The 14,741-nt window shown below is 40.6% G+C and overlaps 2 protein-coding genes across 4 annotated transcripts in view; both read left to right on the forward strand.

The window, feature by feature from the left end:
• The window catches only part of LOC145985357 (uncharacterized), a 218,044-nt gene that overhangs the window by 149,830 nt on the left and 53,473 nt on the right, over positions 1-14,741 (forward strand). The window lies entirely within an intron of this gene.
• LOC145985356 (protein kinase C-binding protein NELL1-like) overlaps positions 7,622-14,741 on the forward strand; it is a 197,763-nt gene continuing 190,643 nt past the window's right edge. For all 3 annotated transcript variants that reach the window (XM_083119272.1, XM_083119270.1, XM_083119271.1), the window contains exon 1: positions 7,622-8,045. In XM_083119272.1, coding sequence (XP_082975398.1) covers positions 8,000-8,045 — 46 coding nt within the window. In that variant the 5' untranslated portion in view covers positions 7,622-7,999. The remainder of the gene's footprint in view (positions 8,046-14,741) is intronic.

Consider the following 14,741-nt stretch of genomic DNA (forward strand, 5'->3'; position numbering starts at 1 on the left):
GTGTTTGTTCATTGATGTTCAGATACCACCCTTGTATACCAACCAGCACACGAAATACATCTGTGCGTTTTTGCCCTTGACCACAGCGTTTTCTTTTTGTGCAAATTTTTTTCACCATACGTTACTAACCGGTGTGCAATCACAGCGCATAACCGTTATTTTGACAAAATCCTGTTTCCCTAATGGCTGCTTTGGGGAGGGGAAATTTTAACGTTGTCACTTCTTGCCCAAGCGGTGGGCGTAATTGGCTATTTGACTGCGAATTCCTTCGCAGGTAAACGCGGCAACAGAGGGCCACTGCCATAAAGGCGGTCTCCGCGCCGGTTCCTGGCCCAGCGCAGTTATAATCCTCTCTTGTTTCTTGCTTTGTCTCAAATTTACCATCTGCTGTAGATCCGCCATTACAATCCTAGTATTTATTCAGTATTTGTTTAATGACAAATGTTTGATCAGTTGTGCCCTACCTCCACATTCCTCCTATGCCTACATACCATGTTGCAAATAGGCAGGGATAAACTTCATTTCCTCTCCTTCAGGAATTTTGAATGGCAGAATGTGGTCTCTATGTGATTACGAGGAAGATTCATTTCGTAAGCGTCAGAGCACATTGGTTATTTCGTCCAACTCTCCCGTGAACGAAAACAAAATGATAAGCATTACTGTTTCTGAGTGTCCCTTCATTCATTTCGTCATACCAACACTATCCTCGTCGTCGCGATTAGCCAAAAGTAGCAGATAAGCGATGCAGGTTAAAAATAAAATCGAATCGAACCTCGAATCCAAGGTAACACCGGACAATTAAGGGAAAATAGTAAGATAATGGGCCACACACATCCTGTATCTCTCGCCAAGGGTCCCGGGTTCGAATCCCGCTCGGGCTTGGTTGTTTGTGAATGTCCATTCATCAATTTCATCATTTCATCACTCAACCCCATCTTCGTAAATTAGCCAAGAGGCACAAAAAGCGAAGTAAAATAAACTAAATCAATCAATCAAACATCCTCTATCTCGATCATTCTTGAAGGTAATATGATTAGCACCACGCTCCTGCAGAATTTACCCCCTCCAAAGTGTTGTCCCCAGGTACCCATTTTATTGGAGGGTGTGTGAACCCCAGATCCGCTTTATGTAGGAACAAAGCCTGAAAATTCCGGTCTTAGATTACCCATCTCGGGAATCGACCCCGGATCTCCTTCGTGGCCGTCAGACGCCCTTCCGACTAGACCACTCCGGCTTACCGGACAATTGCTGCTAGTTTAATTTTAGTTCATGTTCAAATATACCCGTCTCAAGAAAGATGAACGAGTTAAAGTCGAGATAAGCTTCTTTGCATTCGAAGCAATTTCTTTGCTTTTTTTTTCTTCTTGTTCGCTACTTTCTCATGGAAAGAGGAGAAATTTTGCATGAAACTTTCCTTATAAGATATAAGAATGGAGAGCCTTTATCGCCATACAAAGTAACCTGAAAAACGCATAAGAATATCTAGTTTTTCTATGTTCTTCTCTCATTTCTTTGATGTAAACTCGCTCACCACGCAGGCCGTTCCGCAAAGACGAAAGCACCAGCTCATAAAGATAGAAATCTCGAGGTTTATCCTTAGACTTTATACAACCGGAATAACCTCCGCGAAGGCTTGGGTTGCAGACACGCAAGGGGAAGCCGTTCGATGCCCGACGTGAGCTCTTTTTGTCATTCCTTTTTTATCCCTCTCCCAGGATGTGCTTCCTCCCCTCACATGAATCATGAGCCGTCCCGACCCCACCTGGTGCAGCACTGACAAAGTGCACTCTTTCCCCTCTTCCTACAAACATTCATTAGAAGCATGGATTGAGGTCAACACAGGTCGGCTTTACTGTGGCTGGAACAACATGCATCGTAACCTACGCTGAAGTGGAATATGAGGTTCGGGTAATCCTTTTTCGTCGGTGAAAAGTAGAACAGAAAAATCTTTCGGAAATAGACTTGCATCAGCATGGTTATTAAGAACGGTGTCATCGAGGAAAAATATGAATTTATATGTTCAGTTCTACACTAACACGAAAATAAATATGAAGGTGCTAATCACAAAAGCATGACAATAATATTTTTGAGTAGCAGTAATTCATGTATAGACATCCGTTTGACTGTGTTCGGCGAGTTCAATGAGTGACTCGAATTCAGGAGGTCGCGAGTTCAAACTACGTCATCGCTTATCCTTTGTCAAGCATGTACAGTTGTGTCATGTAATTTTCTACGCTACACACTCCCGTACCTCCCCCTATCACGCACTCTTTTTCCTGCCCCCCCCCTTTCTCTCTCTCTCTCTCTCACACACACAACCAACAAACTCGGACTTTTTCTTGTTCTTTCTCTTTCATGACTTTGGAGGACAAGATACTTTCTGCCCCGACCAAATTCCTATTCTACATATATGAACTCCCGCGTAACTGTGTGTTTGGTGTCCCCGCCTTTGGTGCAAGTACCGGGTTCGATCTCCGGTACCACTTCTCTCTTCCTTCCTTCCTTCTTTCCTTCTTTGCCTCCGTAATTCTTTCTCTTCTCTCTTCAAGGTCATCTCACTTCCTCTGAGGGATGTAACGGGAGATACTTTTTGTAGACAAACAAATGTCAACTTCACTTCCACGTAGTACACAATGAACTGCATTTTGCAGACTAACGAGGCTCTGGTGCCTTGACCTACAGCCCGCATAATCCTTTGTGAGACTCGAGTTGCCCATGTGTATATGTGTGTGTGATTGTCAATCCATCTGTTTCATTCTATCACCATTCATCCTCAACTTCGCAATTAACGAAAAGTGGCAGAAATGTAAAGAAAATGAATTCATTCTTTCATTTTCTCGGACCACGAACGATGTGAAGATTTTCACCACTCGCTTTCCTCCGGTCTTCATGGATATGAAAGGATAAGGTGAAGAGTTTGCTTTTATAACCTTGAATACACGCGTACGCTTTATTTTCTATGTAATATATTTTCGATTTTCAAGGAACATAGCCTACATTACAAAAATTATAATTCTATAGTTGAAACCATGGATGAAGTGACATTTTTAAAGATATGAAATTGCACATTGGTGTGGTAATTTCTGGCACTGGATAATGTGTTTGCTGCTTCTTGATGATCATGTGGAACTAAAAGTAACGATTTCCGTGTCCAAAGGTCAAAGTCTCTAATGAAACTCTTTAATGTCTCTTTCGTTAACGGCCGTTTTCCGAATTGCCTCCCAATATCATGTCTCATTAGCTTACGCGACGTCGTTAGCTTGACCGTATCATAATTGAATATCTTCGTGCTCGATTACAAGCAAACGAGTTCGTTCCTCTGGATACTGGCAATGGCACTTTTACTTGCGTGTGCCCTCCTCCCCCTCCAGGGTCGTGTTATTTATTTGTTAAATCATTGCTTTTATTTTTACATAATAATTACCAAGAATAATAATGCTTCAAGTGTGTTACTTTTCTGTTCATTTACGTTTATCCCCTTGTCTGATATAAAAAATCTAAAGATTGAAATATACAAAACACTAATTATGCTTGTAGTTTTGTACGGATGTGAAACTCTGTCCCTTGCACTGAAAGGACATAAATTAAGAGTTTTTGAAACATAAAATTTATTTGGACCTAAAAGAGAGGGGAAAAATTACATAATACTGAGTCTCGTAATCTTACTCCCCTGATATTATTAGAACAATTAAAATTTAATGAAGAAGACACGGTGAGAATGCCATGTAGCATTCATGGGAGAGGATAGGACAATGTACACAGTACGCGAGGGTGGTGAAGGGCGAATTCATCTTGCCTAGAATAGTCACGGGTGGAAGTAATATGTTGCTATGCTAGGGCAATAAACCTTCGGGTGGTTTAGCGATACGTAGGCCACACTGAGTAAAAAAAAATATATATCTTGTTTTTAGTTTCCGTATCAAATTTCTGCGTTCCTTATTTTTTTTAAAAAATTCAACAAACATACCGTTGCTTCTCCTTCTTTGCGGACGGATGAAATATGAGTCTTCAGCGCAGCATACAATTTTACAGAATATTGCCAACAAATGCATGGATAACCAACTATCTGTAAGAAACAATACTAAATACCAGGAGCATCCACAGTCGTATGGCAGCTTTGGGTCTCGGTTTCGAATCCCGGCCTGGCCATGGGTCTTCTTTGCGAGTGTCCCTTCATCAATATCATCATCACTCATCCTCATCGTCGCGATTAGTTAAAAGTGAAAAAAAGCGACGATAAGTAACAAAAACGCAAATACAAAGATAAATATCAATACAGTACAGAGAGACACGACCAGAAAGTAATCACAAAGACCGAAAACGAAGGAAGAATAATGAAAAAGACAAAATACTGTATAGGCGATAAAGGAACAGCATTAGGGTAGAACGGTAAAAAGGGAACTTTTTTGACGGGGGATTAGAGTAATGATTCGAAAATGACTGTTAGCACCAAACTAAACTGGTGCTTTCAAGAGGAAAATTATTTCTGGACATCATTACCAAAGAAGTTATTTCACTTCTACTTCACTGTTAATGCATTTTTCAGCTTTTTCACATCAGTTTTATCTTAATGTGGAATTATGCAGGTCAAGAAGTTGTTGCTGTATCCAGAGTGATATTTAAGCATTTGTGGTAATATACAATATTGCACTATGATTGTTATCACACATTAAGCGAAATTGCGTAAGCAGTTTTTCCTCTGTCCAGGTGAAGACGTCAGATGACTTGTCGTGTAGTATGCATAGACGAATTTAAGGATGACTAGAACTAACAATAAGTTGCCCATTAACATAAAAGTAAATAGCGGTCACCCTCTTCCTTTGATGCCAGCCTAAAATGGCGACCATATTTTAAATTTAAAATTATGTAATCTCACCCTAACACACATCATAAGAAGTCTTCAATGAACCAGGCTGGTGGCCTCCCCGCTTCGAGAAAAGGTCGTTAATCCGCCACTGTCACTGAGGGCGTTCATTAGGACATTAATAATTATTGTCGATTATAATTAATCATAGGAACATGTGGAGATTAAACCGCCAAGATCTCTAAATACAGACAATCCGACACTACTTCGTGAACGTAAGGGTCATCGCATGATGAATGGGAGAGTTATTTTTGTCAGACTTCTATTTATGCAAGTCTTCATGTATTTAGTCTGCTTGAGGACAGTCACGCCCTGCTAACATCACTTTCTCGTTCCTTGTGGGAGAGCTCTTATCTGTTCACTCATCGGATCTCTTATTTGCGGAGTGCCCATTCATGTGTGAGGTCCCGAGTGTATGTTTTCATCGAGGTTGGTTCTCTCTGCACCCACTCAAGCCCGTCTTCCGTTCATGGACTTGTTACTTTCTTGGCTGTAGGTAAATGACCTTTATTTCTCAGTTTTTTTTAGCGGATTTGAAGAAAATTGAATTTGTTCCTTTTAAGGTTGTTGAATATCTTTTCTAGGCTATTCTATTCACTTGGAAATAGCATGAAATAGTGCCAAGACACTTTTTCATACTTGTGAGAAACGCAGACTTTAAGTTTCAAATAAATCCATGTATGTGCATTTATCACTCGAGACTTTTATCACCAAGGACGTATTTCGATGGGAGTCCAGGAGATCTTGATCCCCCGCTCCCGAAAGTCTTACAAAATCTAAAATTAAATAAACAAAATGCTTGTTTGATGTTGTACTATAACGTGGAGTTGATTTATTTCCGCAGAATTTACATAAAGGCAAGGAATAGTTGGTGATTATGAAGCCTTGCGAGATTTTATGCGTACTACTGCTAATATAATGACCAGGGACTTTACTTTTCATCATCTCACTACATTATGGACATTGACCATAAATGCTGTACTCACGCCTCACTTAGTACTCCGGCAGTTTGTTTCTTTATAAGAACAGCGTATTTTCAGAAGATACAATTAAACGTAGAAGTGTATCAATGTACTCTGTATAAAACATATCTTGTTATTACTAATTCATTGACCCTGTACCGCTTCGAGTAAATGACCATGAGGCAAGTAGCTATAAGTCAAGTAAGAAAATAAACGGTTTCCTATCGGTTACACATACGCACTGTTACCGCACGAAGCAATGACCTTTAATGCGAGATCGTTATTTCACTTTACCGGCCTCTTCATTCAAGACTTTAGCAGGAAGGAAACGCCCAATTAAAGCCAAGTATAGGTGTCTGTTTTCCATATGTCGTTTATTATAACTTGCGGTTTCCCACACACGGAAACGGCATAGTGCGCAAAAAAGGGGGTCGGAGCAATGCCTACTTTTAAAAAATTGCGAAGCATACTTCAAAAGAAATGCTTTTGTCGACAGCACTTTTTCCTGACTAAAGAAACTAAGTTTGGAGAATCGTAAGCAGAGATCGAAGAGAATTTGCACTCAGAAATTATTATTTTTAAAACAGAAACAGCAATTCCTATAGGCCCGACCCTGTGTCCGAGTGGTTAGCACATCGCGCTGCGACGCCAAGGGTCCCGGGTTCGAATCCCGGTCGGGCTTGGTTGTTTGTGAATGTCCATTCATCAATTTCATCATTTCATCACTCATCCCCATCTTCGCAAATTAGCCAAGAGGCACAAAACGCGAAGTAAAATAAACTAAATCAATCAAAATCAATCAAGCAATTCCTATAGAAGCTTCCCGTCTAGCTGAAACCTAAACTAGCAGATCAGACGGTCCCGGGCAAAACTGAACCCTTGGTCAGTCTACTATCAGCTTTGTTTCCAGGGTTGGTAACAAGGCTTCAGCCGGATACAGATTGCTTCGCAGGTGTCTCTAGCCACGAGTGCATATTTTTTTTCTGCAGGTTCATCACCGCACTTGAGTCGACCTCCGACCGCCAGTTATCAAATGCAGGCTGGCATTCTTGGACTTTTTTTTTTTTTTTTACTGGAGAGTTATAGTTAGGAGAGGGTGTATATTTTTATTCGCAACGTACTCACACCATTCTATCAAAGAATCAAAACCTTGCGCTTTTGTGTAGAAGTGCTAATTTTTGTTGGTCCACTTTATGCATAGAAAGGCTAATCGGGACTGGACCTACAGTTTAAAGTGGTATCCGAAGTACTGTGCCTGTCGCGGATATCGAACCCGGAACCCTTTGATTGCACTGCCGCAGCGTTACCACCACACTATCGGGGAGACCCTCAACGTGGTTCTGTTAAGCCATAATTGATGTAGTTACATTAAGGAATTCAAAACCATGAAATAAGTAATATACATTCCCAGTCAATATATCATCCTTGTTAACTATTTTCTGCAAACTTCTCCTATCCCGAAAAAAAAAAAAATTGGCGTCTGCAGCAGCAGAAAATCTTTCGCTTTTTACCATCCGACATTGTGCAGCAAACCTCGATGATTTTTCCTCCGCTGAATGTGAAACAATTGACAATCAAACAGTCCATCTCTCTCGGCCTTCCCCCTCACACCACGTCGCCCTAGCCCTCTCCGGAACCACTTTACGGGAACCCTTTCCCCCGTCGCCCTCCTCTCTTCCTCCCGGCGTAGCAGCCATTGATTTGGCGCACCTGACGCGGCGTCGACCCTGTAGATGTCTCCACCGTCGTCTCGGCGGTGCAGTGGAGTCGGCTGGGGTTGGCTGTTCGGCGAGTGTGCACGGTGCAAGCGAGCGGGTCGGTCCGACAGTCATAGCTGAGTGCCCGGATACTATCACGAGGCGACGAATCTCAAGTGTTAGCAAAAAAAAAAAAGAGAGAGAGAGAGAGAGAAGTGATAACTGTGCAGTGCATACGTAGGCAAAACGCGCGCGCGGATTCGAACTTGCCGTCGCCTCAGCTGGCGTAGCCACACGCGGGATCAGATACATACGCACACACACATACACACGCGCGCAGACACAGGTGGTGAAAGCACGATGGTCTTGTTGCGGGTTTAAGCGGGCAGCCGCAGGGCCCCCACAACTGGAGATACAATGCCTGACAGGAAGGCCGGCTGGTGAGGTCAAAGGTGACCCCCATAACCACACCCACCATGTTGAGTCTTTGGGGTGTCCTGCTCGTGTACAGCCTTACCACAGGTAAGCAAAATCATCACTTAACAATCCTAGTGACTTTTTTTTTAATTAGTGAAACCTTAGTGACAGCATTGATTTTTAAGTGTTTTGTTTACAAATTAGAGAAACCTTTACTAAGAACGCAACACCCTTGGTCACCTAATGCATTTCGGGTTAGAATTTAGTGCTAAACACCTTAATGAGAACCTTAGTTGTTATGCTCTTCATGGTACACTGTAATAAAATAAAATAAACTGTACACGTTATCCGCGAACAAATTAGGTGAGCAGTTAAGATGACGGAATAGTGTTCGAGAGGTCGCAGGTTCAAACCTCTTCGCCGGTCATCCTGAGTGAAGGTATTCCAGCGAGTACGGGGATACTACCCATGAGGAAACTACAGAAAAGACTTGCACACACACCCTATTCCTATTCCCACGGTCTTTCAACCCTCCAACTTTTGTCGTGATTATCCTAACTCTATAGATACTAATTTGCTTCCATATAGTAAAGCATACATACATACAGAGCTATGCCCTGTGCATTGCATAGTGCTATGAAGGCAGATAGGGAGGTGATGTGGTTAGCACCGCACTCCGGCACACAAACACGTTTCTGTTTGTGTGTGTGTGTGTGTGTGTGATATGTATTACACACTTTTTATCATTATTTCATTTGTACATATGGTAAACAAATATGGAAAATAATTTAGTGACATGGTCGCATTCTGTTTGTGTGTAAAATGCAATAATTTTGAATAGAATTTCTACCCCAAGTTATTTCAGTAATGAGTAACTGCATTGCTGTCGAATTTTTATTATTTTATTTTATACACGGTCCCTGGTGTGGAGTGTGATACAACGTCAGGGGTTCTAGGTACGAATCCTGGTAATGGCATGGTTGAATTAAATTCCATGGCATCTATTTAACATCGTCATTGCATTTACATAGAGAGGTACAAAGCTACAAAACGACCAGAATATTGTTTGGATTCGTTTCTAAGTCCACTTCATGCACAGAAAGGATAATCGTGACTCGACTTAGTTTCAAGTGGAATTCGAATCACTATGTGCCTCCACCGGGTATCGAACCAGGGACGCCTTGATTGCAAGGCGACGACGTTGCCACCACGCCATCCGGGAAGCCCGAAAACTACCAGAATATAATAGAATTGTTTTATGTCGTCGCGATTAACCGAGAGGTCTAACCAGTCGACGTAAAATGACCAACTGCGTAAAATTCGAATTATTTTCTATATACATGTGTTGTACTGTATATCTTAGTTTGGATTTGAATTGTTCTTGTTCATGCACAGATATGCTAATCGGAACTGGACCTACAGTTTAAAGTGAGATCAGAAGCACTGTACAATATGCTTCCACCGGGCTTTTTTATCTTGGGAATCAGAAATTATACTCATGTGGTTTTGAAAGGTATTTCCGTTCGTCAGTTGCAGACTATCTATACTTTCTATTTATTTGGGGAGAACGACATAAAGAGAAATATATTGGATTTCTGCAGAAGGATATACGACAGCAATGTATGTAATAAAGATAACTATTTTTGAAACAGTTCTAAATAGAATTTCCTTTTCTCTCTACTCTTTAGCGAGATAACTCGATTTTGCCTCCTTTAGAAGAAAAGGACATGCATCAATTCAAATTGTTTATTTCCAATCCTTGGGCTATTTGAGAATACAGACAGTGCTGGTCTTCCTAGCAATGCTGTCCAACAAAGTTAAACCAGGCTAAAAAAGGAAACGGTTGTCAGAAGTAATGAAAACATGGAATAACTGAAATACCTAATAAATGGTTTAAAAATCATATAAAATTTCATATGTTTGCTTTGCATTAAATTGATATCTGGTGCAAATTAGAATGCAGATCTGAATTCAAACACACGTCTCCCCGATGGTTTGTGGTAAAGTCGTCGCCTTGTGATCAAGGGATCCCGGGTTCGTTATTCGGAGGAAGTCATTTGAATGCCACTTTAAACTGTAGGTCCAGTCTCGGTTAGCCTATCTGTGCTTAATGTGGATTTAAAACTCATTCATGAATTCAAATATAGTGCACATACTGAGTACCTTGCTGCTTGTCTCCGGTGACCTTGCATCTCTCACTTGTGCATAAGCATGTTGATTCATTTGAAGATTGTTAGAATTAACGAAGGCTTAATTAGGTCCTCGCAGTCGAATGCTTGGTGCTTCTGCCTTTGCTGCGAGACCTCTCGGGTTCGATCCCCTGTGCGGCCTCCAAAATTTCAATGTTTATCCAGCATCGTGAGGACTGTAGCAGGCCTATAACAGCGACTTGTGGTCAAACTGAAAGCTGCATACCATTGCTTGGCCATCAAAAAACTCCTGTGCCACTGAGTTTAGCTATGTTCTTACAAACAATGGTTTCTGTGTTCAATTTCCAATTAAGGGTCGATGCTTTGGATACCCTCCTGTGATGTCTGACGTTAAAAACGCTCAACACTCCGCATCTGAAACAATCCCATCAACTGCGTTTTTGCTTCTCGTAGTACAAAGGTCTCGGAACATCCAATCGGTTTCCCAGTAAGCGTGCAACTGCGGCCTTAATTATAGACCCGTCTTATCGCTACCGAAGATCCAATTGCCTTTCTTGGACGAATCGCGTTTCAGTTCTCGGTGGAAGCTTTTGGATATTGAAGCATGCAACGCTGCGAATAATGACGGTAGACGCTCGTGTAACACCTCCTTCACGCTGTTTGCCACAGTGTGTTGTCATAACTGTTATCTCGGCTTTGGCTGTGACCTTGTACCGGTGTGCGTAAGGTTGAAATTTGTAGTAACATGTCTCCTCCTTGTTTCTTGTAAGGTTGTCGACTGATGAAAGTAAAAATGCTGCTATACATCGGCGATTTTATCGAATATTGTTGATTTCTTCTGATGTTGAAAGTAATGCAATGCATTTCCGAATATTTTTCGAAGAGTTTATGATGATTCAGATGGAAGAGCAATGTATCACCACTTTTCAACCTAGTTTGTTCTGAATCCAATCTATGCTCAGATAGGCTAATCGATTCCGGACCTACAGTTTAAAGTGAGATCCGAAGAACTGTACAATGTACCTCCACAGGATATTGAACCTGGTATCCCTTGATTAAAGAGTGAAAAAGTTACCAATACACCATTGGGAATCCCAGTCCTTTTCGAATATTGCCAGTTCTTTTCTGATGTTGAGTGTAAAACTGTTACAACACTGCACTTTTCGAAGATTGTTCAGTTTGTTTGTGATGTTAAAGTCACCATTGCTGTATCTATCTCGGGCACTTTCGAAGTCTTCACTTCTGATGTCGAAGGCAAAACAGCTGCAATGCAGTGTGTCGGAAACATTTTCCAAGGTAATTGATTTGTTTCTGATATTGAGCCCAACGGGACCTCAAGCTATTGGTGACCTTTACAAGGTCGTCGACTTTTTCTGATGCTGAAGCCAATATAGCTGGAGATAACCCTGCCTACTACAACCCTACTAGAATCTTATGATTATTATAATATGTTTGCCGTGCAAGGTATATGTCGATGTACTGGACCAGAGTTCTTATTCCCAATGCAATACTAATTTGTCTTGGACAGACAGTATTTTTGAATCTACACCTTGCGAGATTTTATTTTATTTTCCGTACATTGCAAATCCCTCTATATCAATTCACATAACAATAAATTGTATTGCCTCTATTCATATTTACCGTCGTCGTTATTAACGACTGTTATTCTGGATTGTGTTGAAATACCCAATCGCAAATCGGTATCTCATTCTATTATTCAGTAAATTAACTCAACAGTTATATCGGAAATATGGTCTGCAGAGATCCGGACATGACTTTCTGAATTGTTCACTAGTCTGTGTAGTTAGTTATTTTTGTACCTTTGTTGATTAGCCCCGATGAGAAAGTAGATAGGAGAGAACGCACTTAAAGGAAGCATCCGTGCCTTGCGAGATATGGAACAGAGGACGATGGCTCCAGAGAGTGTTGTAGAGGTAGATTTTATGAACATTTTACTCACGAATATTTGTGCCAGTCTAGATCTTTGAAGTGCTCATGTATCCTATCAGCACTTCAGCTATCTTTAAATCACAAAAAACACACGAGAAGACTGATTGGGGGAAAAGTCTCCGAATAGAATGTCCTATTATTGAAATGTTCGTGTTGGAAGTAAGGATATTAAAATTACGAGTTCTCTTCCGTGTAAAATGGAATGTCTGAAATTTTACAATTGTCGGATATGCCGTATTGCCGCATAATGAAAGTGCTTGATATTTTGCACATGATTTGTTTTGCCCTCCCCATCTCCTAGCGGCTTTTTTTTAATGGTTTTCTACTTTCATTTCTCCAACTTTTCTCGCACAAGTAAGCCAAATTCGATTATTCCACGAATTTCGCGGAAAGCACTATCTAAAAAGGAGGAATGCATGTAAGGTTTCTCGGATGGCGTGGTGGTAACGCTGTCACCTTGTAATCAAAGGGTCCCGGGTTCGATTCCCAAGTGTAGGCACATTGGATAGTGGTTTGGAATCTATTTTAAATTAGGCTATAGGTCCAGTCTCGGTTAGCTTATTGTGCATAGTAGTAGACTCAAAATAAAATCTCAACAGAAAAGTCTGTTGGTATGGTTTGGTCCTCAAAGGCATGTTTCGCCACAGAGCTTAGTTTAGAATGTTTAGTATAACCTTTGACTTAGGTAAGGTTAGTGATTCTTAATAGTTTCCTAATACTGAGGCCATTGAAATTAGTCGGTGTATTTTGAGTTAGTCGCACCACCTAAAAGGGGGAAAACTTAGTTTTCGTTTGTTGCATTACATTTTATGCTCATACCGTACAGGCTAATTGCGATTGGATTTACAGTTTAAGGATCTGAATCACTACTCTGTGCCTCCATTAAAAATCAAGCCAAGACCCTTTCATCACAATGGGAAGTAGTAAATGGTCATTCTTTCATGCGGAAAATCTTTAGATTTCCCCAATCATACTTAGATCTGATAAGTATCTGAAGCTATTTGTCTGGTTACATAGGATAGAATAAATTAAGGATATCAACAATATCGCTCCCTTAGTGTGAATTGTGCATGATTTTACATTTATTCGCATGTCCAGTTGCAAATCACATGAGAAATTCCCTGGAGCACAGTTATCTTATGCGGTGTCGGAAATTAACTTCGTGGTAAAATAACCAGTTTTTATTCGGGAATCTGACACTGGTGTCATATAAACTACATCCCCTGTAATATTTCCAAACTAGTGGAGCCTGTGTTTTTACCGTGAAATCAACCCCAAGTTTTTACCCCCCCCCCTTTCCCCCCTCATTTTTTTACTGTGCTGCTTGTTCTTTACCACAGTGGAAGCGCCAGCGTTGCAGATGGGGAGTACGGGACTAGATCTTGCGCAGACGAAATCGATGTGAAGTAGTCTGCAGTCCGCATCAATGGTTTCGTTTTCTACGGCCCAGTTCTCCATTCCTCTTCTCGCAGCTGACTACATTGTTTGAACTCGCTTTGCAGTCATACGGCTACATTCCATCCTTCCCCCTTTTCGCTTTGCACTTATACAATTCTCGTTTTACTTGTTGCAACGGGTTTTGTTTCCATATATTCTTTTTTTTTTCCTGCAGTTCTATTTTAGGCGCGTTGTGGTCGCCCGTCAATTACTGTCAGTTTACTACGAAATTTACATTTTTCTCTTGTGTTGTTTAACCTAATATTATAATATACTTTCTGTTTCTTCGTTATGGTTGCTGTTTCCCCCCATTTCTTTTTTACTCAAATTATATACTATTTTATATTGTTTATGTTATGTTATGTTTATCATATGCAGACGTTGCGAGACCTTTGCTCGGTTCGAACTCCCAAGTAATATACTCAACTTTAATTTGTGTAATGCGGAAAAAAGGAGAATCGGGAATTTCCCTTCTTCCAAAAGAAAATATCCCACCAACGATGAATTATCACCGTTTCTTTTTTAATGTTCATATCTAAGTTTAGTTATAAATTTTCAAGTTAGATATATAACACGCTTCTTGTGGAGAAAGTAACATATCTGATTTTAAATTTCTTCGTAGTTAACAATATTGATGACTACTGACTACATTCAACGAATTGTTAGACAATGCCACTTGTAGAGAAACAGTGATATTCCTATAATTTCCTATCTTAAAAATTGCATTAATCGTGCATTAGCGTGTGGGTTTTACTGTTATATGTGGCTTATCTTCCAAAACGAATATACATTATAAGATTATTAGGGTGTTTTAATGGTTCCACAACAATGACTTGGATATTACATGCACTGTTACACATGTATATTAATTACGTAACTCGGTAGCAACTCCAGTAAAGTTGGCTCATTCGACGCTCCGATGCGAAAGTGTACGTACAAACAACATTGCTGCTTTGTTAAAGTGGGTCTGGGAATATGGAAGCAACGCTGCTGGATATCTTCTTTTTATACACAAGACTGTGCTTTATCTTTCGCAGGGGGAATATCCTACACTTTCTGTGAAACAACCAGGGCAAATATTTGTAGATGCGTAGATTGTCCGCACAAGATATCGTCCAACAGCCCTCTGGGATTTAGGAGACAAAGAATGTATTTGCTTTCTGCTTAACAGGGGAACGCAGTCAGTCTAGTCTTTGCTGCATGTTTCTAAAGTCCTTGGTTTCCTTCAGTATTTATTCTAATGCACGTCTGGGTTTTTATCATT

Source organism: Lepisma saccharinum, chromosome 3 (assembly GCF_977018435.1).
Source record: "Lepisma saccharinum chromosome 3, izLepSacc3.1, whole genome shotgun sequence".
NCBI lineage: Eukaryota > Metazoa > Arthropoda > Insecta > Zygentoma > Lepismatidae > Lepisma > Lepisma saccharinum.